This window comes from Equus caballus, chromosome 6 (genome assembly GCF_041296265.1).
Source record: "Equus caballus isolate H_3958 breed thoroughbred chromosome 6, TB-T2T, whole genome shotgun sequence".
Classification (NCBI taxonomy): domain Eukaryota; kingdom Metazoa; phylum Chordata; class Mammalia; order Perissodactyla; family Equidae; genus Equus; species Equus caballus.
Genome location: NC_091689.1, coordinates 72,380,713 through 72,408,136, shown reverse-complemented (window position 1 = coordinate 72,408,136; position 27,424 = coordinate 72,380,713). Strand labels below are relative to the sequence as shown.

The following is a 27,424-nucleotide window of genomic DNA, read 5'->3' as shown; positions in this document are numbered from 1 at the left end:
CCTGGTCAATGTTGCCATTTATGAAAATATTTGCTGAGTGTGGTTTATGAAAGTTGCAAACTCCATTACTAAAAAACCACAAGCAAGGCAGAAACTTTTAAAGAAACTATTTGTTTTGCTAACATTAAAAAAAAAACCTGACATAATTTATTTCTTAATCTCCCGTGAACTAACCCTAAACCAATATCTTGAATTCCCTATAAGGACAGTTATTATACATTACATTTTAAATTTTGCTTGATGAAAAATGTTAAAAATATTGTTTCACTGCAAGAAAAGAAATCAAGAGGCATAAAACACAGAGAATGACAAACTTCGGAATATTTATAACTTCTATTTATCTAAAATCTAAGCAAATAAAGCTCAGCTAGCTGGAATTTCTTTAGCACATTCTTTGCTCTTTCATGGAAAAGACAAATGGCCAATTTACATGCTGATTTTAGAGATTTAATAATGAAACAGGATCTTTAGAGATTCAATCCAATTCCCTTCACCTTCTATAATTAAAGTACTAAAAAATGATAAATGGTTTTCAATTAACTAGAATATCCCCATTAAAGCAAAGCTGGAATCACACCAACTGCTGTGCAAGAGAAATCTGTGCAAGATCTCAAATTCCCTTCAAGATAACGCACATACTTTACTCTGAACTTCAGCAATATCCTTAAATCGTTGTAAGCTGGAAACCAGAATTTTTGCCAGGAGATGCCCAGTTCCGAAGCATAAATTCTTCTTTGTAATCAAGCATCCTACAAGACTTAAACCCAGACACTGAATTTCTAGAAGAATAAAAGAAAAAAAATAGAATTAATTGTTTTAAATCTCAAAACTGAAGGAAAAAATTTAAAGACATCCAACCAACATCTATTCTATTCAAAGGTCTATAGAAATCTATTCTAAATCCTGAGTTCAAACTGTACCAACCTTGGTCGTCCGGATACATCTGCAGTGTATGAAGTATCAAATCAATGGCACCTTCCAGGGATAACACCTCTAACGCATCAGGAAAATGTGCTATAGAAGAAATTACTTTTAATCCACATTTCTGAATCCCAGGATTTCCAATGAACTAAAATCAAAAGGACAATTAAGTGATGTTAAAAATGAGTTCTTAATATTTACCTTAGTTAAAGCCAGTTACAGACTGATAAAATATAAACCAGTAGTCTAAATAAAGATTAGTAGCCTTGATTCTGCCTTATATTACTAACACTTTATTATTAAAGATAAGAGCTAACATTTTAATATTTATTGACTGCGCTGTGTGACTGGCACTGTGCTAAATATTTTAAATGCATTTTTTTCCACAATAATCTTGTTAAATACATACAAATATCATTCCCATTAGACGAGGAGTTCACTGAGGGTTGGAGGGGTTGAGCAACTATTCCTAAAGTTATACAGATTGTAAATTGCTGAAGTGAGAGCAAATCAAGGATGTCTGATTCCACAGCATGCGTACTTAACCAGTAAAATGCAATGCTGCCTCTGACCATAGAAAATACTAATTGAGAATTCACTCTTTAAGTGCTCTACACGCCTTATCTCATTTTTTCCCCTCAACAGCCTTATGCAATAGGTTTATCAAACTTTAAAGACATGGGAACAAGCACTCAAGTCACACAGCTAGTGTCAGTTCTAGGACATGAAAATAAAGGTGTCTGCCTTAAAAGCCCAGAATCTTAATTACGACCCCTTCCAACCCGTTAATCTCAGTTCCTCTAAATGGTCTGACATTATTTACAAGTATTCTAATGGAGACCACTTCTTTCTCCAGGCCACCCTACTCACTGACTGAGGAGAAAACAGTCAACACACTTTCCAACCATGTGACAGTCACAGTCACACCTCCTGTCTTTTGAAGTTTGCGACATAGCTAACTCTTACACTGGCCATCTCTGCTTTGCTATAGTGCTCTCCAATTTTCTACCATGATGTGAATGCCCACCTAATAGCTTCTAGATACACCATAGAGCTGAAATACCTTCAAACCAGATTTCAAGCTCTGATGTAGTCTCTTCAACCAAAACCTTCTGCCTTCCAACTTTTCTCACTTCTATACTAGCAATGAACATATTTTTGTTCCTTTCCCAATCTTGTTCCTCAACGCCTCTCAATGGTCCTTACTCAGCATCTGTTTTGGTATAGGGTGTGGGAAGAAGCATCATTTTCTTATCTTGTGCACTTCTCCTTCACCGTCTAACTGCTCAGCTTGGACATCGTTTCATCCATCATTTCAACAAGACACTCATATCCCTGCCTCCCTCGGCACCTTTCCCTGTCATTATTTCTATCTTATCAGCTTCCCGGGTAGTAAAAGTCTATCAGCTTTGGAGCCAATTAAATTTGGATTTAAATTCTGGCTCCATTACTTAATAGTTCTGTGAATCTGAGGACCATTAAAAATCAAGGAAATATTTAACCAGAAGTGGTATTTGCTCAGAAGGTGTTATTCAAGAAATATAAACATATTTATATTCATATAAATTCAAAGTGGTACAAATGAACCTAGAGGGATGGCCCAGTGTCTGTCTCAGCTTCCTCAGTTCTAAAATGATCCTAATAATGCAGGGTTGTTATGAGGATGAAATGAGATAACTGACCGTCCATGCAATAAACATTGAGTGAAGGCCACAGTTCAGGCCTTGGGCTAAACACTCTCCTCAGAGATGAAAAACTCCTAAATGGGAGAGAGTGTCCCTAAATTGGTCTTCCATTCCATCAAGCTACCACTTTTCCTTCATTCCTAAACTTATTAATAGAAAAGTCTACACGCACGACCTCCACATTCTCCCCACCCCTTAATTTCATATAATCAGACTTCTGTCCTAACCACTCTGAATTAAAACCATTCAAAGAAAAAAGTCCTTTAACAACTGAATTGCTGCTTTTTCTTCCCTTGATTTCCATGACACATCATGCCCCTAATTATTCTCAAACTTTAAAACCATTCATTTGCCCATCTCCTTGACAATCCCTTTCTTTCAACTCCAAACTTTCTCCAAAGTCCTTTTCTTAAAACCCTTCTGTTTACGAATGGGATTTCATACACTAACATGGCTTCAAGTCACCATAACAACAATAGCAACAACCACAACGATAATGCCAAAATCTGTGGAGCGCTGGCTATGTGCCAGACATTCTAAGCACTTAATATATATTAACTCATTTAATCGTCGCAAAAACCCTTTGATGTAGAAACACTATCATTAGCCCTTGTTACTAATGAAAAAAAATTGAGACACAGAAACCTTGGAGCAGATAACTCAAAGTATAAGTTTAAACTCTCTTAAGCTCCTAGCCCACATTTCTCTTTGTTTGACACCAGTATCTTAAACTCAGACCTTCAAAGCAAAAAGTTTATCATCTTCTCAAAAAAAGTAAAAAGTCAGATTGTTATTCTGAACTTTCCGTTTGATTAATAATATCATCATTCCTGTTTCCTGGGCGAGGCTGGCGTCATGGGTGTGCACCTGTGCAGTCACACAGGTCTCTGTGCTTAGAACGGCCCCACCTGGTTTAACGCTCTGCTGCCACCATCTTGAAATTCTTAAACTTTTTAAAGAAAGGGCTTTGCATTTTCATTTTGCACTGATCCCCACAAATTATGTAGTTGGTCCTGCTCCCAAGCTCGAAATGCATCATAGGCTTACTTTTTACACTAAAAATCAAATCGAACTGCTATTTACAAAGCACCTATCCTTGTCCTTAACATCATGTCCTCTAACGAGTTTCTACTCAACTACTGGTTCTGCTACCTTGAGCTCCCCTAATCTCTAACTATTCAGTGCAATTTGATGGTGACAACTTGCAACACAAAATCTGTGATTTGTCTAGGCAAAAAGAGAAGGCAGAGGATCACATTATTACATGTGATGGAGCTCAAATAAACTATTCGATAATTTCCAATAGTGGTATTTGATTTCTGAGTTTCATATATTTGAAAAAATATATATGCAAATACATACAATATGTATATATGTATGATATTTACAAGCTTTCAATGGACTTTCTTTCATTTATCAAATGTTCTATATTGAAAATAGTGATTTATTGCACTGCTTTTCAAATGGCGATTAAAATCAATGTACTAGTTTATACTTAGTAAGTGCTGTCCAAATGAAATTTTTGGAAGTGTAAATGGAAGGACACCTACAGACATTAATTAGAAACATTCTATTACCTATACTCTATAATTTTCCAAAATTTTTTTTCAGAGAATACATAAGCAATTAAAATGGTTTCTCTAATAAATGAGATAGCCAGCTCAACAGAAAAATGCCCACACCAGCCTCTTTCCTAGCTGCTAGCTAAGTCGACCGCAATTCAGAAAAACTTTCCAGGAAAAAAACAGATTGAATGTGTAGCTAGAAAGAAGACACCATTCTCCAAGACTAACACTGAGATGTATCCTAATAAAGTGGATGGATTTCAAGAAATAGAATCCTTTGGGCAGCCAGGTAAAAGTATCAAGTCATTTAAAAGTGAGAAAAAAATCAAGCTGGCCTCAGACTTCACTAAAACATTCAGTACTAGAAGACTGTGAAAGATCTACGAAGTTTTCAAAGAAAGAAAATAAAACCCCAATATCTTACCACCAGCCAAACTGTTTTTTCAAGAGTCCAAATACAAAAACAACAACAACATTAAAATGTTCTAGGGGGGCTGGCCCGGTGGCCTAGTGGTTAAGTTCGCGCGCTCCGCTGCAGGCGGCCCAGTGTTTCGTCGGTTCGAATCCTGGGCGCGGACATGGCACTGCTCATCAAACCACACTGAGGCAGCGTCCCACATGCCACAACTAGAAGGACCCACAACGAAGAATATACAACTATGTACGAGGGGGCTTTGGGGAGAAAAAGGAAAAAATAAAATCTTTTAAAAAAAAATGCTCTAGAATGAACCCTTTTTAAAGAAACTCACACAACTATAAGATGAATGAAAAAATTATAACAAAAGGATTTGCAGTGAACACTGAGTGCATTTAGCTGTAGGAAGAAGACGGAAACAAACTTAGGAAGAATGGTTATAGAGCTGAATGTAACCATTTTAAACCTTGTCCATGTAAAATTAATGTATTGAACAAAAGTTGGAGAGAAAACAGGTAGAGATAGTGGAAGACGGTGGGAATACTTCGATTTCCTCACTTTTTATAGCCAGAGGTCAAAAGATACTTTTAAATCTAATAGTAATAACATTAACTGACATTTACTGAGTGCACACTATGTGCCAGGCACTGTACTGAGTATGTTACACGAATTATCTCACAAAAATCTTCATAATAACCCTAAGTGAAAAACAATTTATTACCTCCATTTTATAGATAATGAAATCAAGACTTTAAGCAATTTGACAAGGATACATTAGTCTATAGGGGGGTGAAGTCGGATTCAAGCCCAGATATCATGATTCCAGAACCCATAAACTTAACTATTAGAAAATTTTGTACAGCTAAAGCTACAAAAGCAAACACTATATCATCTAACTTAACTGAGTGATAGAGGGAGGGAGAAGACATAAGGAAGTGGAAATATATCAATTTCATCAAAAAGTGTGCATAACGTGTTAACATATATGAAGGAAAAAAATGGGTACCTGGGTGATACATTCACATTCATGGAAAATTGAGCTTTTTCCCTAGCAATATATTAGGAATCTCACCTAGTTGTTATTAATCCCTACACAGAATTATATAATTTGGAAGCAATATAATTTAATTAGGATCTATTGATAGGGATTGTATTGTCAAGACAGACTAAATTAAGCCATAGAAACAACCCCAAAATTTCATAGGCTGAAAAAGAAAAGGTTTGATTCTTGTTCATGTTTCACGTGTGTTACAGGTCAGGAGGGGCCTCTGCTCATCACAGTCACTCCAGGACGTCTGCGGATGGAGCAACCACCATCTCAAACATTACAGGTCATGGTGTCTGAAAGATGCCTCACCAGCAATTAATGTTTGGTCCAGAAATGACAAACGTAACTTCCACTTACAACACCTTGGCCCAAACTAGTCACATGATCCAATCTAACCACAAAGGGCCAGCAGATACCATCCCAGAATCACCAGAAGGTGGAGAATTGAAAATATTTGGCAAACAGCACCAATGATTACCATGTAAGTATTTAATTTGTTGCCCCATTTTTCTTACTACAAATAATGCCACAATGAACATTCTTGTCTAAAAATTCTTTGCATACATGTCCAGGTATATCTATATTATAAATCCTCAGAGGAGAATTGCTGGTCAGAAACTATGTTCATTTTAATTTTGATAGATATTTCTAAATTTCCCCTAACAAGGTTTTTCTTTTTTTAATTTGCATTTCTTTAAAAATGATCATCTTTTCATATGTTTATATGCCATTCATTTTTACCTTTAAATCTCATCCATCTTGAATGTGCTTTGGCAGAATGAATAAGGTAAATATGCAGTTCTCTTTGCTTTCCTCAAACGGCTGCAGAGTTAGTTGTTTCAACACAAGTTTCTGAGCAATCCATCTTCCACTCGATGGTTGAGGAATATCATATACAAACTGAACATCTGCATTTGAGTCTATTTCCTGAATCACCATTATGTGGCATTGATATATCTCCTCCAGTGCCAATGTCACACTATTTCAATTAATAAAGTTTTATAATACGTTTGATAATCTGTTGGTGTTAGGCCACATTGATTATGCTCTTTTTCAAAATTCTCCTGGTTATTCATGCATATTAATCATTTAATTGATTTTCTCATAATTTTATTCAAGCTTACCTAGTCCAAGAAAATATCACTATTTTATTAAAGGTTTATACATATAGATCAATTTTCATGTTTTAAAAATTGTCATTTTATAAAAAAAGGTATACATTTCATATGTTCAACTCTTGTACTTCTTAGCTGAGTTTCATAGTTTTCTTCAGCATAGTCTATAAACTTTTTTTTACTTTATTCTTATGTAACTTCTCATTGTTATTGTTGTTGCTTTTACAAATGGGCTCTTTCTTTCACTACATATTATTTACAATTGAAATAAATATCTTCAATATTTAAACTAGGTACATTTTCTCCAAGGTTTTTGTGACACACACAAGCTCTTCGATTTGTGTCCCATTTAATCAGAAGATTGGTTTGACTTTATAAGTTCCCTGGCTGAAGACAACAGCAATGTTACTGCATACAAAACATGGATGCAGACAAAACAAAACGGTGAGAGTCTTATTTTCTACTTTGTTCTCCAGAAACAATACTGGGCAAATGGATCTCTCTGGAACAGGTGACTGCAAGTTTGCATGTGTGGAAAAAGCCAAAAGGATCAAGCATAAATGGAATCAATGTTCCAGACAGATTTTAACTTCAGCCTGAATGTTACTGGAATTTTACATATATCAAAACATTGATCCACATTAATAAATACTTTTCATAGTCTTTGCATTGTAAATCTTAGTCGAATCTCAAATTCTGCCTTATTTGGAATTCTGCTTTCCAAGAATAGACTTAGTTTTAATGGCAATTCATTTCCTGTGTCTGTAGTATTTGGACCTAAAATCTCTAATGCTTTGTAACATTTATTCAGAGTGAGACAAGTAATCATAGAATCTTAGAGCTAAAGGGATACTTACATTTATCTTTCAGAGCATTTTTTATCAACCGTGGTGAAGGATTAAGGGAATGACACAGGGGAGACTTTTTTTAAATAAAACATTGTTACTTCTGTTTCCCCATCACCTTAACTCCCTGCCCCAAAATGACAGTCACTCTTTAGTGAGATGCTATGTGTTCTTTTTCAGAAGTTGGCATGGGAAAAAAGGAAGGCAGGGCGATTCTCAACCACTTCTCCTGGGATTATATAGCAAAAGAAAGTAAGACCTGGGAGCCGAGTGAGTTTCTCAGCATCACAGTACTTAAGGGCAGAACTGGGATTCTTGACTCCTTTACATCATTCCACTATATTACACTTGTATTCAGGAACTTTAGAAAAGATGAGCTAACTAGAATCAGAGTTATCTATAAGGCTTTTCTGGTACCTCCTGCTTCTCACTAACACATACCACGAATAAAGTTAACTGCTCCCTCCTCTATGTTCCTAGAATACTGTTTATAAAGCTCGTATAGCTCTTAAGTGCTAATGTACAACAACTAGTTTTATGCAGGGCTATTATTCCCCTACCCAGATTATGAGACTCAGGACACACGGGTACAAAACATAGTCATTTTTGTTTTCCCAGTGCCTAACACAGTTCCTTCCACATACTTATATTCACCAAATATTTCTGGAACTAAATTCAATCCATTGCTATACTCAAGAATCATATTAAGGTTTGAGTAAAAATGACTCAAATATATCACAGACCATTACATTATAAAGTTCAGTTTAAACTGGATTTCAAAGGAGATCTCTCTGCAGGCTATTCTAATTAATTCATGACATTTTTCAAAGAATACTAAAAAAACCACATGGAATCATTGCCATTAGTTACCTTGACTGCTCTCTTCCTTTCATGAAAACACTGACCCTAATTACTCCTTACATTTTTACTCTTATATCTTTTATAAAGAACCAATTCATCTTACGTTAAACTTCTAAACCATCTTAATTCCTTCTTACGTTAAACTTCCAAACCATGTTAATTCCATCAATACCTTTTGTATTGCACAATATCAACATAATTCCCATCTTTCCCCCTTTCATACTAAATAAGATTATTGATTATATTAATGATAATAGATTATCACAAATGTACATAGATATCTAAATACCTAAAAATACGGAGACACAATGCACACCAAACCATTTCAGAGGTTATCGTGAGGAAAGCAATGAAAATAAGCACAGGGAATCAAAGAAGACTTTAACGTTGTTCCTTGTGTCTTCATGGATTGAATGTTTCAGCATAAGACCAGAAAAGAAAGACAGCAACTGGGAGGAGAGACAGAAAAGACAGCAGCCATAGCTCCTGACATCATTTATCAGCCTTAGCTGCTCATCTAGTTCTCCGGATCTCTTTCTGATTGAGCAGACTCGCGTGGACTTATGTTCCTAGCAATCAAAAGAACTTGTCCCAGTCTGTGGCTGACAGCGCACTTCCCGTAGCTGGAATGGCACATCTCTTCACCCTCTTGATCCCTATTGTCTTTTTATGGCTCTAACCACAAAACTTCCTACTATCATAGGAAACACAAGATGGAAAACTTAAACTAAAAAAGCTCTCCGAGTTCTCCAAATTTCATATTCTTATTAACAATATAAAGGCAGAAAACCGAAATCATACATACCCTGTTCAAAGCTGCAAGGACCAGTTTGTGAAGATCATTCCGGAAACACTGCTTTTTAACCATATTTAGTTTCTGTTGATATTCAGTATCTTCCCTGGATTCTTCTGGCATGCCTAAATGCAAAAATAGGTAAATAAATGAATGCTTTTCTCATGAACAGCTGAACAGATTGTCACTTGTTATGAACGATCATAATTAATCCAATAATACACATTTGTACTCTTTTCTAATACATGGCTCCTTATCAAAGAAATAACCCCTTGCTTTAAGGAATTTATAAAAATAGTTCATCATTAAATATAAAATAAATACAGCGTGTATGGATGTTTACTGAATTTAAAGGAGCAAGAAGTTATATGGTAGAGGAATTTTCTGCAGCAAACAATCTCTTTTTTGTATGAATAGGCTGTACTTGTGCAAGAAACTAGAAGATTTTTATGCAACAAAGGACTACTTGAGAAAAGCTCAAAGTTATTTGGACTACAACACAAAAAGGTCAGATATGAAACATAGGCATAAAAGAGCAGCTGGAATAACAGTGAAAAGAAAAAAGATTTGTTTCAGCATTACGATGGTAAAGAGCATGTGATTTTATTAAAAGTCCTCTAAGGTTGTATAATAGTATTGAGTTATTTAAAGGGGACATACTCCTTATTAAGCTACATTGTAGCTGAACTATCCCAAAACTGTTGAAAAAACTGGAAGTAAAAAAAATTGGTCATAGAATACAATATATAAGCAAAATTATGAATGAATGACGCTTCCAAAACCTAAGGCTATAAAAATAATTATTCATAAACAATTACTTATAATCTTTGACTTTGATAATTTGTATTAAAACAAACTATAAATTGGCTGCATAGAGCTTTTCATTTAACAAAAATTTGAATGCCAACTACATGCCAGGGATTATGCTACATGCTAGGAATACCACAGTGAACAAGACAGGCTGGATTCCCACCCTCCTGGATCTTTCAGTCCTTGTTTTACAATCAATTCAAAAAAGTTCTAACATTCACTACAGCTGTATGACCTTGAGCAAGTCACTTAAACTCTCTGTGTCTTCATTTTCAGTGACCAAGATCACATTAATTTCTGAGGCTGCCCATTACAGCACAAGCAGATGTGACTACTAAAAGTAGGCCTGTTAAGTAGTAAAAACTTCATGCTACATGTAATGGGTCTCATTACACATCTTTCTTATCTGTCGTAGACACGTTTCTTAAGACCAAATGAACATTCTCATAAATTTCATCTCTGGTCTTTGTTATATCACTTGAGGTTGTAGTATCCAGGATGGATAGAATTTCCTTTCCACATAACAGTTCTTTAAATTGTATGGACTCCAAACGTTTGAGGGCAGGATCCATAACCTAGTCATCTCCAGATCTCCAAGAGTTCCAAGTACAACGCTTTAGATATAATACTTGTTCAAAAAATGTTTGTTTCAAAAATGTATATATAAAATGTAGACGTAAAACTCCTTACTCTGGAGTCAGGCCACATGTTCAAAATCTGCCTCCATTATATAAGCTGTGACCTTAAATTCTGCACATTTTATGCCTCAGTTTCATCATTTATAAAATGGGAAAAACAAAAAAAAAGAAAAGTAGTATTTGCTTTATGGGTTGCTGTAAGAATTTTAAAACTTAATATACATAAAGCACTTCAAATAATGCCTGACACATTTTAATTCCTCCATATTGTTAGGTATTATTATTATGACTTATAAATGAGCGTGTTTTAACAGTTTTTGTATCCTCCTGTGGCATCTCTTCTCTAGAGTAAACAAATTCAGTTCCTTTTATTGCTCTTATGGTTGCAGTTTTGTATTTATTATCACTTTCCTCTACGTACTTCCCAATTTGCCTATGTCTTTTCTTAATGAATTTTACATTATTTCCTCTAGCACTTGCACTAAGTCAAGAAAGTACAAGTCAAATTATGTGTGTGTGTGTGTGTGTATATATATATATATATTTTTTTTTTTTGGGTGAGGAAGATTGGCCCTGAGCTAACATCTGTTGCCAATCTTCCCCTTTTTGCTTGAGGAAGACTGTCGCTGAGCTAACATCTGTGCCAGTCTTCCTCTATTTTATATGTGGGATGCCACCACAGCATGGCTTGATGAGTGATGTGTATGTCCATGCCTGAGATCAACCTGTAAACTCCAGGACACCAAAGCAGAACATGTGAACTTAACCATACACCACTGGTCCAGCCCCATCAAATAATGTTTTATTAAAAGAACTGAGTCTTTATTATTTTATTAAAGCAACCAGCTCAATCACTTCAATAAGTTATTGTTATAAAAAAGAGGAGGAAGCAACAGTACGAGACTGAAAGAAGCTTAAGACACGTAACACCAAATGCAGTATGTATTCCTGAATCAGGTACTGAATTATACAAACTTGCTGTGCTGCACATCTTTGCTACAATTAAGGAAATCTGAAGATAGTCTAGTTAATAAATGAGTACATGGACATCTAGATACTTTATAAGCATCTCAATTTAGCATGTTCAAACAAGACTCATATTCAATCTCAAAATTACTGGGGTACTAATACCATAGTTATTCACTGGTATACAGAATGGTGTCGTATGGCGGGGATGGTAATATGGTATGGTAGCCTAGAGCAAAGTAGATGGTGAAGCCTTTACCTAATAGAGAAATGTATTTATATATTGATATGTTTATAAAATGTGTCTATTTAGATGTATTTCCCTACATATAGTATAACCATCAGTTATAAAATTATTTTCAAGAGCACCCATTTAATACATCTAAACATCATTGTAAAAAACATCATTTACTTTATCATTTAATACATCTAAATGATTACTGACTATCAATGTTGCTTCAGGGTCAATATAAGAACAATAATAGAAAAGAAATATTATATTCAAGACTTGTTTTTGAACTCAGTCATGCATTGCTTAATGACTGGGATACTGCCGAGAAATGCGTGGTTAGGTGATTTTGTTGTTGTGCGAACACCAAAGAGCGTACTTACACAAACCTAGATGGTATAGCCTACCATACACCCAGGCTATACAGCACTAATCTTATGGGACCACCATTGTATATGTGGTCCATCGTCGACCAAATGTCATTATGCAGCACATGACTATAAAAGACTATTATTTTATTAACTAACATACTTGGCTCTGAATGTCTTTTGATTATCTTTAAAACTCAAAACCACCCTTGAAAGAATAAGGCTGACAACTTTAAGAGTAATCAAAGGGGTTTTGTTTTATTTTGTTTTTACAATCTTCAAACAAAATTAAAAAACTTACGTTAATATTTTCAAGCAAAATTATGTCTGCTAAATTATATCTCAAAAGTTGACTGACAACTGTGAATGAGACACCGTGATTCAATTAGAAAACTATTGCTTGAATGGCTATTTTTGTTGAAGGTATGAAGAAAGACCTCTCCTTGAAAAAATGTATACTCTTATACTGAGTACACTCTTTATACTCAGAAACATTAAAGACCTATGACTACAGATAATGGTAGATTTGGAAAGAATTCATTTAAAAAGGAAAAAAACCCAAAAGAACTGGGAATTCTACAGAACAACAACAAAAATAACATTCCTGATATTCAGTAGTCAGAAAGTCACGTCATATGTATCTCCAAACCATCTCTCAGGTCCATCTGCTGCTCTGTTTCCATTGCCCGGCCCCACCATGTCCCACCAGCCTATCATGGCCTCCAACCCAATCTCCCTATAGGAGGCTCTCTTCCTGCCACTCATCCTCTACACCACACTTCTATTGTTATAAATTTCAGATTTGGTCATGACACTACAATTTTTCAACACCTTTAATGAATTTGAATTGACTTCTGTTAAAAAGCACAAATTGCTCAGCATTAAATTCTAGTCCCTTGACTTTCAGTCCTCTGCCTGTCCTTCCACATTCATCGCCGGGCACTGCTCTCCTCTGCTCCACCCTTCACTCAACCCAGAACACGTGCATTTTCTCCTTCTGCTTGAAATGTCCTTCCCTGCCTTTCTACCAGGTCAGCAACATATTTTATCACCCTTCAACCTCAATAACATAATCTCTGACCTATTCCTTTGAATAAATTACTTGTGTCTCCATCAATATTCTTAGCCTTTTATACATTTATCTATAACAGCTCGTCACATCCTGTCTGGTAATTAATTATTCACATATCCGTCTACTTCTAAGCTCCTATAATAGTACAGTCATGCTTTTTTTCCTTTAACTTGTATACTTTTGCAGTCATCACAATGTTTAGAACACAAGAGGCACTTAATAAATATGTGTTGAATGAACGGAGGATCAGATATTTTAAATGGGCTTTGGAGGACAGATAAGGTCACAAGAGATGTAAGTAGGAGGTAAAGAGGAGGAGGATGGAAGCTACTGAAATTAATGAGTAAAAGCCACAAGGTTATATTTGAGAAAGAGTCATTCAACCACAGAGCACAACAAGAACTTGGAAGAGCCAAGAGAGGAAGTGTGAAAATTAGTTAGCTGTTATTATAGTGCAGACAAGAAAACAACACCACCCAAAAAACTTGGACTTCTCGATGGCAACAGAAATAGAAAAGAACTATCAAAGATGGACACTCTCCTTGGAAATAAATCTCCACACTTTAATTTCAGTTACTTCTTATATAAATAAATGATTGAATTTTCTCATTAAATTTTCTTATAAATTAATCTGAGCCTTCTACATCATCATTTTCCTCTATTCTTATTTTTGGGTTAGTAGAAAGATTTGCATTTGGTTGACAAAAACTGGTCCTTTAATTTTTGCCTAGAAAGTTGATATTTCATGAAAAGTCAAAAACTCATTTAAATTCCTATCTCTTCCCACAATCAATTATAGAACTTACCTGGAACTATGAAATGTAAAATAGCTCGAAGTGCCTCCAGCTGCACTGACAATGACGTCTCATGACTTTTCATAACTGCCATTATTTTGGGGGCCACTGCTGCCATTGTATCCAGGGAAGGGTTACTGGAGATAGAATACTGAAATGCTTATTAAAAGTACAACCTGATTCCATTGTGCAAACACCAATGTGAAACAAGTGCAGGAAAACAGAACCAATATATTCTATCAGAAAAAGCTATACGAAAATACATTTGAATTCAGTAATATGAGCATATACACTTTTAATTGTTGTTTAATTAAACTTTGTTCTCAAGAAGTTGAATTCACAGTAACCCGGGAATTACTCTACTATTTAGTTTCACAAAACTAAAACTTCCTTCTGATCTACACATGGGTCATTGGCAACAAGCCTGGAAAGTAGGTGTTATCATCTCCATTTTCCAAATAAAGAACTTAGATTGAGAGAGGTTAAATATCAAGGTCTTATCATGAGGAGGTGACAGAGCCAGGGCTGGAACGTAAACTCACCTGACCCCCAAGGCACAGCGTCTTTACATACCAACCTGCTTCCAGAGTAACACCTCCGGACTTGTGATATGGTATTCTTAATGCATTTTATTTACATTAAAATTTTGGTTTCTCTAAAGCATTTCAGCTATTCTTTCTTTTACATATGAATAAATGCCACTTGACGAGATGTCAGAAGGTACTAAGAACTTTCATACGGGCAGTCCTTGCTTTGCACAGTGGCATGTTAACTGAAACTGGTACACATCAGAACTATGTCCTTGCTTTGCACGGTTCTGTGGCCATTGAGATACTGTCCCTCTTTTCCACCTTAAAGCCCCAGTTTAAACACATCCCCTCTGTGTAGGCTCCCCTCTTTTGGTCACCCCAACTGGGTTCACTCTGCTCTTACCATTGTCTTTTTACACACCCCTGCCATTGCATTCTCACACTGGATTGTAATGATCTGTTTACATATCAGTCTCCCCAACTGGACAATGAGTTTTTTAGGGGCAGACACACTGTCATAGTCAATTTTAAATCCCCAGGCCTGGAACTTTACACATTTTACATATGAGGAAACAGCCAGAAACATTAATTGCCCAGAATCTACAGAATCTTAAATTGTAGGTTATTCACTGTGGTTTTGCCTCATTTATAAAGATTCACACTTCCAGGACCATAAAAATCACCATTTAAGATAAACTTTTCATTTAAATATCCAAGAGCAACATTTAAATAAGAGAAACATGACTCAAAGATCTGATATACACATAAACAGAAACAGATCAGCTGGACTGATGTTAAAAGCAATGTAACCCCATTCCTTATTAGTCTATAGATGTGTTACATACAGTTTGTCATGCTATATGCACTTCATTTATATTTACTTAATAATAGTATTAATAATAATAGCTATGATTTATTGAGTGCTTAAAATGTACCAGGTATTATCCTAATTCCTTTGTAAACATTAATTTATTTAACCCTTACATTATAAACTTATAACCTATGAGGTTATTATTATTATTCCTCTTTATCAATGTGGAACCTGAAGTTCAGAGATCAAAGAGTTGGCTCAAATTAGTGGGAAAGCTGGGACATAAAATCAGTTTTTACTGCAATATCTGTGCCATTTATTTTTTCATTTACCCATGACAGTTTCCTGTACAGCCTCTTTTTTGTTGGAAATTTACTCAGACTCGGCCAAAGTTACTGCACATTCTTTGGACTAATAAAATGCAAAAAGGCACTGAGCATATCCTGCAGGGGACACCTTCTGTATGTAATTCAGTTTTAGTTTTTTAAACAGGTTTTTTTAAGCCAGCATTCTGTGCCCCCTCCACTCGCCAACCCCCCCAACCCCACCCCGTTATCCACTGTCAGACCTGGTTCTGTTGTGCCACTAACCAGCCATGTAATTTTTACCTCTCTGGACTTGTACTAGACGTGACTAAAAGCTTTCCCAGCTATGGAATGAGAGCAGGAAAAGACGACTAAGGTTACTCAAATGAAGGAACAATCATAAATATTAGTTGTGAAAAAGCAACAACAAGAAGCCGTATCCTGATTTTATCTTTTATACCTTTCACACTTACACAATAATTTGAAAAACTGTTTATGGTTATGTGCTGTATAATTGTCACTGTTCAAAATGGAGTCAACATCAAGCATGAAGCACAAAAGCAAACCTTCGGCATATTGATACAATCTCTACCCTCCCTTTCAATATTCAGATAAAATAAGTCTATGATATCAGTGATACAAGATTATATTATACAGTTTCAATCTTCAAATGCCTTATGTTTTTCTTTTCATTCTTAGGAATATGCTTGAAATATTGATATTCTACCTGATCCAATATTATATATTCTGCATAAGTTCATGCATCTCTATTACCTTCCTTCAAATAGATGATCTAGCATTTTACAGCCACTTTCAGCCACTTCAGGGGAATGTATGTGCTTCCGCATTAACTCCAATACGTTCAGGTATATTCCTTTTGACAACAGGATTTTTCTGAAATTAACTACAAGATTTTTTTAATGTTACTTGTAGAAATGAAAGCACATCTTCATAACTTTGCAATAACACAGAATATTAAGAAGTCCAAATTCATAGGAAAGTATATACAAGTACATTATGTAATTTCTATTTCATTGACAATTTACAGATCATTAATGTTTATTTCTTTAAAACATATACCAGTTCCAATTTTTTCACATTTATTAACCATTCATTGAGGTTTTAATTTTCAAAGTTTTATTCACAGAGAAGACTAGTTCCAGTATAATCACCAAACCCCAGTCCGTATGAAAGGACTGTTTTTTGCAGAAAAATGTTTTAAAATAATGCCCTCCAAAAGAAGAATGAAAGCTAAATTTCATTCCAATATTTAAAACAATTCCACAAAATAACTGCACTTATATAGAGCTAAGATCGCTAGGTATACTAGACACTACTGATGTGGGAATAAGTTACAGGGGCATGGAGACATTGACTATCCTCCCAGCTTTTGGGGGACAGGGGATGTTGGGTAGGGGCAAGGGGCTGGAACCAGGTTGGGTTGCCTTCAGCCTTGAGTTCCTTTCTCCATTTACCCCAGGGGACTGTACAAACATTATCATTTCTACGTATGCCACCATGTGCAAAGGGATGGAAAGCAGTGATATAGAGCATAAATAATTACATACTTTCACAAAGTAATGCCAAAGCTTAAGAAACACACAGATATGCTTTACAACTGATTTTACATTATAAGCGGAAAAGTAACTATATCCCAGCAACAATGATTACAAAATAATTTTCCTCTTCATAGTAAACTTCCTTCTCTAAATGCAAACCCAACGTCTTAAAGTTTCCATATAGATATCAGTTGTCTTGAAGTTGCAACATAAATATCAATTCCAACATTATACACTATAATTCAACACTTTGAGAGTGGCAGAAAGGGAAACTCAGAAAGTTTGAACCTAAGTACTGTTTTGAACAATGAGTTATCAATTTCAAATTTGGAAAGAAAGAAAAAACAGGGCAAAACTCAGAAATAAGTGGAAGTGACATACACATTCTAAATTACTGCCCAAATCTGAAAACTCATACCTTTTAAAGACATCCAGAATATCACACATTAAAATATGACAAGGAGTTGGTTATTTCACTTGGTCACATCAGAAGATTTAATAACCCCTCCTAAAGTGGCTAAATTCTAACCAAGGAGATATACTTTGAACGACAGAAGTCATTCTGGACCAGCAGTTTTCACATTTTAAGTGTGGCTCTGAATCACCTGGGGGGAGGGCTTGTTAGAACACAGATGCTGGCTCCCAACTATAGAGTTTATGATTCAGTAAATCTGTATGTGGCCCTAAAATTCACATTTTTAACAAGTTCCCAGGCAACTTTGCTGATCCAGAGACTACACTTTAAGAACCACTGTCCTAAACATTAACACAATTTAAGACTTGAAAAACTGAGAATAGAAATTTCATCAAACACTAGACCTAGGAGAAGAAATCACATCACGGAGTCACTTCAGAGTTTACAGAAAATTTTACACATTTCATCTCATTTACCAGCTATCTACATAATACTCTTGACCCCATGTATTCCATTTTAGTGATAAATTATCTGCCTTAAAAGGCCAATAACAGTATGCAACTTTCCTCAGGTCTTTACTTCAATAGTCACCTTCTTTCCTAGCTGCCTAGTCACAATTTCTCCTCTGACCCTTAACATATATTCTCCATCTTTGCTTCATTTTTTTTCTTAGCTACCTCATATGTGATATATTTTATTTAGTCTTCTTATCTGTTTTCCCCACTAGAGTTTAAGCTCCGTGAGCCTGGGATGTCTATTTAACTGATGTATCCCAAGTGCCTGGGGCATTGTCTAGTATATAGCAGAAGCTCAATAAATATTAGCTTAATTAATTAATTAAACATGAAAAACGTCACACAGATGTTTGAGCCTTTGCCTTGGGACCACCATGGTAGAACCCAGTTCTTCTGGCTTCCAATCCAGTCAGTTTTCTAGAAAATCGTATCCAGCCCAGCACACCCAGTGTTCCCAAGCATCTCTCAATGAGAAGTTGCCCACAAAGGTTGGTGAACAAGCTGCTCAGGTTCTTAATATTCTCCCAAAGCAGAACTCCAAGGACAATACAAGGGATCTGAGGCAGTTTACCTGGCAGATGGCCAAGAACAAAGAAGTAAGGAGTCAAAAGAGCAGAGAACTGATTCTGAACAAAGAAATCAAGACTGACTCCAACTGTAACGAATCCTCAGACACCATAATAAGAAGCAGTCCAAATCTCACAAAAGCATGGTTGTTTTGCTGGCATATCAAAGACATTTCTAGATGGTTAAGAATTACAGCACCAACACAATGTTGTTTGTACATGGCAAAGGTTGGTCTCCTCTTAGGTGCCTCACACAAAAGTAGCCAAGTCTGGTCCTCATTCTCAGGACTGAGATCCCTATCCAGGCCTCTGCACAGTAGAAGACGGGAGATTCAAGAAGAGCAACACCCCTTTCCTATCACTCCTATTCTGATTCATTATCCCCAAGGGCAACTCCTGCTTCTAATAGCTCTTGCCAGCCCAAGCCTTTTATTTATTTTTTTTTTTTTTAAGATTTTATTTTTTTCCTTTTTCTCCCCAAAGCACCCCAGTACATAGTTGTATATTCTTAGTTGTGGGTCCTTCTAGTTGTGGCATGTGGGACGCTGCCTCAGCGTGGTTTGATGAGCAGTGCCATGTCCGCGCCCAGGATTCGAACCAACAAAACACTGGGCCGCCTGCAGCGGAGCGTGTGAACTTAACCACTCGGCCACGGGGGCAGCCCCAGCCCAAGCCTTTTATTAAAGTGTCAACAGAGAGGTGGAGTGAGAAAGGAGGAAAAGGAAGAAGAAGTGAGTTTTCCTCTTGATTTGACTTAAATAAAAGCATAAACGTGCATGATGTGGTTTCTTTACTCCTCTCACACTATCCAGGTTCTCTACTAAACGCTGGTGCTAACACTGGTCTCTGTTTCAGGTTTTTAGTGTTTTTCTCTTTTTTCCTCCCTCCAAAAATATCCTACAAGAGCTGCCAAGTCCCAATGCCTTTATGATGAGTTTCCTCCCCAGGCTTTCTGGCAGTATTTCCTGTTCATGGGGGCCGGAATCCGAACAGCCGGACCATCAGTTTTAAACTTCAAGAGTCCTTCCAAAGGTATAACAGCCATTTTTCTCTCCTTCATAATGCAAAGCTACAAGATTTACATACAAAGGACTATGTTCAAAAAAAATTTATAATGGACAATTTTACCAGATTTTAAAATGGTGAATCTCTCTCTACCCATTGCATTTCTAGCAAGTTTTCCAAAGAAAATAACAAGAACAACATATAAAGGAAAGTGGAAAAAGTAACCATTTGATGTTTATTATATGCACCAAAAAAATTAAAACTCACTGGACGCAAGCTAAAGTCCATCAACAAGAAATTGGTTTATAAAATAAAATATAGGCGTACATTGGGAAACTACACAGCCATTAAAAATGATCCATTTATAGTGATCAACACAAAAAAGAAAAAATATAAAATTTGGTTATAAAAGTGAATAATATCTCATTTCTGCAAAAAATATAAAATACATTGTATATATTGTGCAGGAGTACATACACAGAAGACCAAAAGAAAAACATCAAAATGTTTATTTTCTTCTTTATCCTTTTACCTATATATCAATATATCTATATATCAGCCACATATATCGATATATTTGAATTCTTTACAATGTGTTGCTTTCACAATCAAAAAAATTACCACAAATGAGTTTCCTTTTATTAAAAAAATATGGTGTGCCCCTTACCGTTTTGTTCTAACAGAGTCGACAATGCATTCGCAGAGGCCTGGAAGACTTCTTTTGACGAAGAATGCATCAGCATGGAGAGCATCACTTCCCTATGAGCTGGGAACCTTTCACAAATTCAACCACAGTATGAATAGCAATCTTTTAAACAATTAGCTCAAATATTCACTTATTACTATCTAATCTCTCTAACAGCAAATAAGGGCATATAAATAACATTCTATGCACCTCCACTTACAAGAGTGAATTATAGTTAAACAATTTTATATTTAAAAGTTAGATTTAAATCCATTAAATACTAATAAATATTTGTTTCTTCCAAGTGGATATGCAGCAGAGGGGGAAAAGAGACTCAGCAGATATGCAGAGGTGCTAAGAATAAAAAGATAAAGTGAAAAAAAGAAGATTACGGAAGCAAGGAAAGGAAAAACAAAAAAAAAATCAAGAAGAAGCAGAGTGAGTTTTAAAAATGCAGAGCATGCATATATTCTCTTTTAATAATGTATTTATTTTAAAGATCTCCTACGGCTATTGAGGAATCAGTGTGCTATGCACTGAAATTTATAAACTGCAACACGAGCCTACCTTACCTTAAACTCTTAAAAAGACCGCTCAAAGTGGGATTACTAGGATGCTGGTTTAACACATAGTTTTCAAAAAAATTAGTTTCTTTTCAAAATGGAGATATTTAATTAAACAGCACCTGTGTCATTAATTCCCTTCCGATTGGCAGTGGATCACTAGGTAAACAGGTTGCCAGGATTTGAGATGTAGAATATTACTATTTAAATTTCCAAGGTAAGTCATTTAAATTTTAAAATCCGGAGTACACACAGCAAATGATACAAATATAAGCAGTTGCCTTAAAACACAAAGGCTCGTGGACATGATACACAGAACTCCTATTTACAGTTCGTATCTTTGGGAGAAAAAGCCAGTCTTATGATGCTTGAATAATGCTCCCGAAGAAAGCCTCCTCAAGAACTGACAGCTTCAAATAACCCTCTCAGGAGAAGACAGGTCAACCCTGCCACATCAAGTGAGGAATCACTACAGGACGCTTCCAACCATATCTAATTCCTCATACTGACCATCTGCTGGCTAGTCACTGCAATAGAAAAGGTCAGAGATGGCTCTGCAATTTCTATCACTTGAGATTAATTAATATGGCAGTTTTACGTGATCAGCCAGAAAATTGAAAAGTTCTTTCTCAATGATTCATAAATTACTGTGACTTTGATTCCAAATCTCTCAGTAATAACTCTCAAACACACAAACTTTTACTAACTATTAAAGGCAATAGGATCAAAATATTATATATCCACTACTGTTTTGTGGCAACACTTAAAACATAAACACCTATATCAAAAGTATTTCTAACAATAAAATTGCAGTTATGGTATTTTAAATAGGTTGATTAAAAATATAACTGAAATTTCCTATCATGCAAAATCAAAACTACTCACTGGCCGTCTTCATCTCCAATCTTCTTGTGTAAACTGTTTTGGTACATAAGGAGATTATTTAATGCCCAGCATGCGGCCTCCTGGATTAGAAGAGGAGAACAAGAAAGTTATCAAAACACACATACTGCACAAACATAAGTCTGAAAGCTATAATATTTATGAAAGAGTCCAACCTGCACATGCTTATTCTTTCTATGCCATGTTAATGCTTTGTAACAGGCTTCCAGCCAGAACAATTTCTCTTCTTCCTCCTCCTCTTCATTCTCCTGACTCTCATTCTTTTCCTCTAAGTCTTGATTTAAGAAAATGGTCTCAGCTTGAAAAAAATACAAATATATGATTTACTTACCACTTGAAAGACCAACTCTAAGTCCATATTTGAAATACTATCAATAGAGTGAGGTAGGGGCCGGTCCCGTGGCCGAATGGTTAAGTTCGCATGCTCCGCTGTGGCAGCCCAGGGTTCGGATCCTGGGCCCAGACACGGCACCACTCGTCAAGCCATGTTGAGGCAGCGTCCCATATGCCACAACTAGAAAGACCTGCAACTAGGATATACAACTATGTACCAGGGGGGATTTGGGGAGATAAAGCAGAAAAAAAAAAGATTGGCCACAGTTGTTAGCTCAGGTGCCAATCTTTAAAAAAAAAAATAGAGTTAGGTATTCTTTAGTAGTGGCCTCAGCGAATTATAAAGACCTTTTTTATATATTACTCACCTGAAAACACTGCCGTCTCATGTAGATAATGATCAAATGAGGAAGAGGGTACCAAACAAAACTAAGAGACTAGAAGAGGATTGAGAAGATTAGCTGCCCAATAACAAAGCTAAATCAAGGATGTATTTGTTGATGTATGAACTGGGAAAGGTGTACCTATCACAACTGTTAGTTCCCTCGAAAATATCCTCTACTGGAAAATGGATTGCATTAGGGCAGAAAGGGCATTTAATGCTTCCTCTCTACATAGGACTTTCTTGTTACAACGTTATCTTGTCATAATGTTAACATTCAAGATCAAATGCACCTGTAAGAATTTCCTTTTCAGTACAGTTACTTACTGAGGAGTGCTAAACAGCTGAGCGCTGCGATTTGTAACGTCGCATTCTTTGAATACTGCTGCACGGCTTTCACCACAAATTCATGTACCTCATTCAGTACCAGGATATTAAAAAAATTACCTAAAAGTTAAGTGAGATATTAGCTGAATTTTCATCCATGGAACTTAAATTACCTTTGATCATATAACAGTGTTTAAATCAATAAATTTGAATAGTGATGAATATTTTTAATGACATTAAACAAAAACATTTAATTTAATTAAGGTGTTAATTAAAATAGTTTTAATTAAAATAGCTTAATACAATTGCATAAAGTTTTCAATATTTATTTCATGCAGTCATTCAATTATCAATTCCAACAGACAATGGAACCGACCAGGCAAAAAGTGTAAGTTTGGATTATATTAATTTTGCGTTCTTCAACTCCTTCTCATCATCGTCATACAAAAACAATGAGGTGCCTGTTATACGTGGCACTACAATATAGACAAAATAGCTTAATTTTCCACCTTCTAAAAGATGAGGGGAAAAAACCCTCCCTTGTCATTAAATGCTCTTGCTGAAAGAACCTTCTTCACTTACAGGAATACTGCTCAGAAAACCCACTGGCACACTTATCATTACCTGATCTTATCTACGATGATCTGAAGAAGAAAAAGAAAAGAATATTTCACCAGCCCTAACCTATCTCAGGAAGAAGTACCATGCCTTTTTACACTCATTCTTCTGAAAATCAACACATCATCCAAAAATCTAAATCCTAATGAGGAAATAATTTGTAAACGATGTTCCAGAAATATGTGCCTCATTCCATTTAGCTTATTTGTAACTCACTAACAATCACCAAGTTTGCTTCTGGGAGGAAGAATGAAACTCCCATTTAGCTATAAGTATAATTAGATGATCCCTGAGACACAAAGCCAAAATTGGAAAAGATCCTATATCACGAAAGCTTAAAGCCCACACTAAATATTAATAACGGCTTCAAAATCAAAAGGCAGTTTAACTAAGTATAGCTCTTCTTTATCAACACCATATGTTCTTGCCTCTCCCACATTCATCCACAAAGCAGACATACTCCACAGCCCTTCGTGATCTCTAGTCTTGGAGAGTCATTTCAGAAAGATTCTCTTTGACATTTACCAGCTTATCTAAACTTGGGTTGTCCCTTTCTCTTTTTTTTCCCTACAGTTATTCCCATGCCACTGCCAACAGCTGCTCTACCACTGACTGGGCGAATGCTAGTAAGACTGGCCTAATCTTACTTTCAGGCAATTTATGTAAAAATACATGGTAAATTTTATAAGGACTTTAAACGCATTAAACCCATAATTAGATTACATAATTTGACAAAATGCTATTTATTTATTGACTGTGGGTTTTAATTTTAATTTGAGGAAGAAGTTAAAAGTTTTATTCAGCTTCTTTTGAAACAATAACAGGGACAATAAATTCTCTAGTCATTAAATGAAACACATAACAATCTGTTAAGAGATAAATGAGAGAAAAACAAGCATCCTTAGCTGAAGATCAATTTGATGGGTTTTTATTTTCGAAAAAGTTACAGAATAATACGAAACTTATAAATGATACGATAGTTTGAATGGTTTATTTAATTTCATTTGTAGAATGCCATGCACCCTTAACGTGCCATTATGGACCAGTTTGGTAACCAAGTGTCATCTCCCTAATTACGACAGTAAAACCACTTCCTCCTCTGGTTCATTTCAAGGGATTAAAGTGAACTCACATTTAACTTGTGCAAGTTGTAACTTGACTGTGGTAAGTTGCAGAACATGAAATAGAGAATTGTATATTAGTGTGCTGCTCTACTAGCTAGATTTAAGACATCAACTTTGGAATTACATTAAAACATTCTCAGATATCAGTTAGTTCGTGTAACTGTGTCCTTCTTCGTGAAAATATAATGAGTCAAAATCTCACCTGATAAAAGAGGCAAACTAGTAAATGGCCACTACATTTTAGAAGAAATGCTTTGCTTTGTTTAGGGATGCAGAAATCTGGATTTTCAGCCTGATTTCACCCCTTACTGACTACGTGATCTTGGATAAGACGTGCAGGCTTGATGAAATAGGTCCTCATCTGTAAATGTGGAGATATTTACAATATTCCATCTCCCAGGATTGTTTAAAGGATCAAATATATATATTTTATATTTGAAACTACTTTTGAAACTGAAAGATGTGCAAATATTAAGACATTATTATCATTTCTCCACAGTTTTGGTCATATAACAAGCATTAAATAAAGGCTTATCAAGGAAAGAAATAAAGTTGTACATGCAAATTAGAATTCAATTTGTAAACATTCCATTTTAACCAAAAATACTTAGGAACTTTCTCAATGCCAAAATCAATTTTTGAATTATACAGGAGATACTATAGTCATGGTTCTAGAAGTGAAAATATAAGTTGCCACAATAAAACCCTGAAAATCAGTTTTTTGAAATAGACGATCTTTTTCCCAAAGTTGCAGTGATAAAAAGCGAAATGCCCATTACGATAATCTTGATTTTGCACAAAACGTTTTCTAACGATCCTTCTTGGGAAAGGCCATCAGAAGCAATTTCCAATAGTTAATGATCCTACCTTATTTTTCACCAACCATTCATTTTTTAATGCATTTTTCTGCTCCCAAAAATATGGAGGAAATCTCCAAGGTATGTATGTGGGCGTGGGGAGGAGGCTCAACAGGGAGTTGAAACAAGAACTGTGAGCTGAAAGCAGTGGACAAGCCAGAGTAGCCTGTGGGAAAGTATGGATCACTGCGATCAACAGACTAGCCTTGGGTCTCTCCAAGGTAGGGTGGCTCAACTGGAGTCTCCCACATTAAGCTTGGACCTTAAAAAGATTCCAAAGTGCTCCTACATCAGTCCTGTGCCCTGACTCCCGGCAAACATCTCTAGAGGAGCATTTGTAATTCAGGTCCTCAGGATTCTCAGAGATTAAGCTCAACCAAAGAGCAACTCACAAGCATACAAGAAAACAAGACTCTATGACAGATGGCAGTCAGCACAGAAGCAGTGGGTTAGACTTCCAAGAATTTCATATATTGGAATTAGCAGATACAGAACACAGGATAGCTATGTATTAACAATTAAAGAAATGAAAATTAGAATAAAAGAGAAAGGGGAGAAAAGAAAGAAAAAGATGAAACAAGAGGCAGTCCAACATTACCTGGCAGATCTGAATACAAAAAGAGATTTTTAGAAATGTATTTTAAAAATCTAATAAATAACCAAATTGAATTTATCACAAGAGTGCAAGGCAGTTTACTATTAGAAAACCTGTAACTATAACTTTCCATATTACCAAGATAAAAGGAAAACAAAGATCTTAATATATTCTTTTAATATTTGATAAAACACAATACTCGTGATTTTTTTTTAAAGCCCACATGTAAAAATAAAAGCAAACAAAAAACAGAAGGAAACTTTTTAACTTGATAAAAGCTATTTGACACAAAACAAACAAGACAAGATTAACAACAACAACAACAACTAAAATCTTCTAACAAGCATTATTATGGATTGGAAAATATTAAAGCATTTCCTTTAAAATCAAGAACAAGACAAGGATGCCTACCATCACCGCTTCTATTCAATCCTGTACTAGTAATTTGGGGCTGTGCAAGAAGACAAGGAAATGAAACAATGGCTGTAGGGAGAGGAAAGGAAGAATCCAGATTGTCACTATTCACAAATTAAATAACTGCTACGTAGAAAACCTAAAAGCATTGACAAATAAATTGTTAGAATTAATAAAAGAGTTTAGAAAAGTAGGTAAGATCAAGATACAAAACATAATTTGCATTTCTTTATGCATACACAGTCTAAAACTGCAATTTTCAAAGAGACACCATTCATAATAACAAAAAAAATAAGGTATCTAGAAATAACTAACAAGATGTGCAAGACCTGTATGGAAGAAATTATAACGTAAAGTTGCCAGTTCTTCTTAAATAAATCTATATATTCTATGCAATTCCAATCAAAATCCCAAAGGAGTTTTCCAAGGAACTAGATAAGTTAATTCTAAAATTTATATGAAATAGTAAAGTTGTACCCAAAAAAGAAGAATGTATGTTGACTTGATTTATTAGCTTTTTGGATATCAGGACTTACAGAGCTATGGTAATTTAAACAGCATGATCTAGATCAAGACAAATCAAATTAACCAATGCAACAGAACAGCAGAAACAGAAACAAATATATGACACAATATATATGATAAACATATAAATAATACATGTATATTAAATACATATTCAGTGCATCATACCACTAGAAAATGGATGAACCATAAAATAAACTGTGCTCTCCATATCATAAAAGAAAAGGAATTGAATTCCTACTTTATAAAAAATAATTCTAGACATTA

General features: G+C 35.4%; 1 protein-coding gene across 3 annotated transcripts in view; it reads right to left on the bottom strand.

Annotated features, from left to right (window-relative positions):
* LRRK2 (leucine rich repeat kinase 2) overlaps positions 1-27,424 on the bottom strand; it is a 134,344-nt gene that overhangs the window by 88,644 nt on the left and 18,276 nt on the right. For all 3 annotated transcript variants that reach the window (XR_011439737.1, XM_014740975.3, XM_070270127.1), the window contains exons 8-16: positions 23,025-23,144; positions 22,138-22,280; positions 21,965-22,044; positions 20,499-20,605; positions 16,546-16,675; positions 14,138-14,262; positions 9,261-9,373; positions 925-1,069; positions 640-779 (exon numbers count right to left, since the gene is read on the bottom strand). Coding sequence is in view for 2 of the 3 variants with exons in the window: in XM_014740975.3 (XP_014596461.2) it covers positions 640-779; positions 925-1,069; positions 9,261-9,373; positions 14,138-14,262; positions 16,546-16,675; positions 20,499-20,605; positions 21,965-22,044; positions 22,138-22,280; positions 23,025-23,144 (1,103 nt within the window). In the remaining variant the exon portion in view is untranslated. The remainder of the gene's footprint in view (positions 1-639; positions 780-924; positions 1,070-9,260; positions 9,374-14,137; positions 14,263-16,545; positions 16,676-20,498; positions 20,606-21,964; positions 22,045-22,137; positions 22,281-23,024; positions 23,145-27,424) is intronic.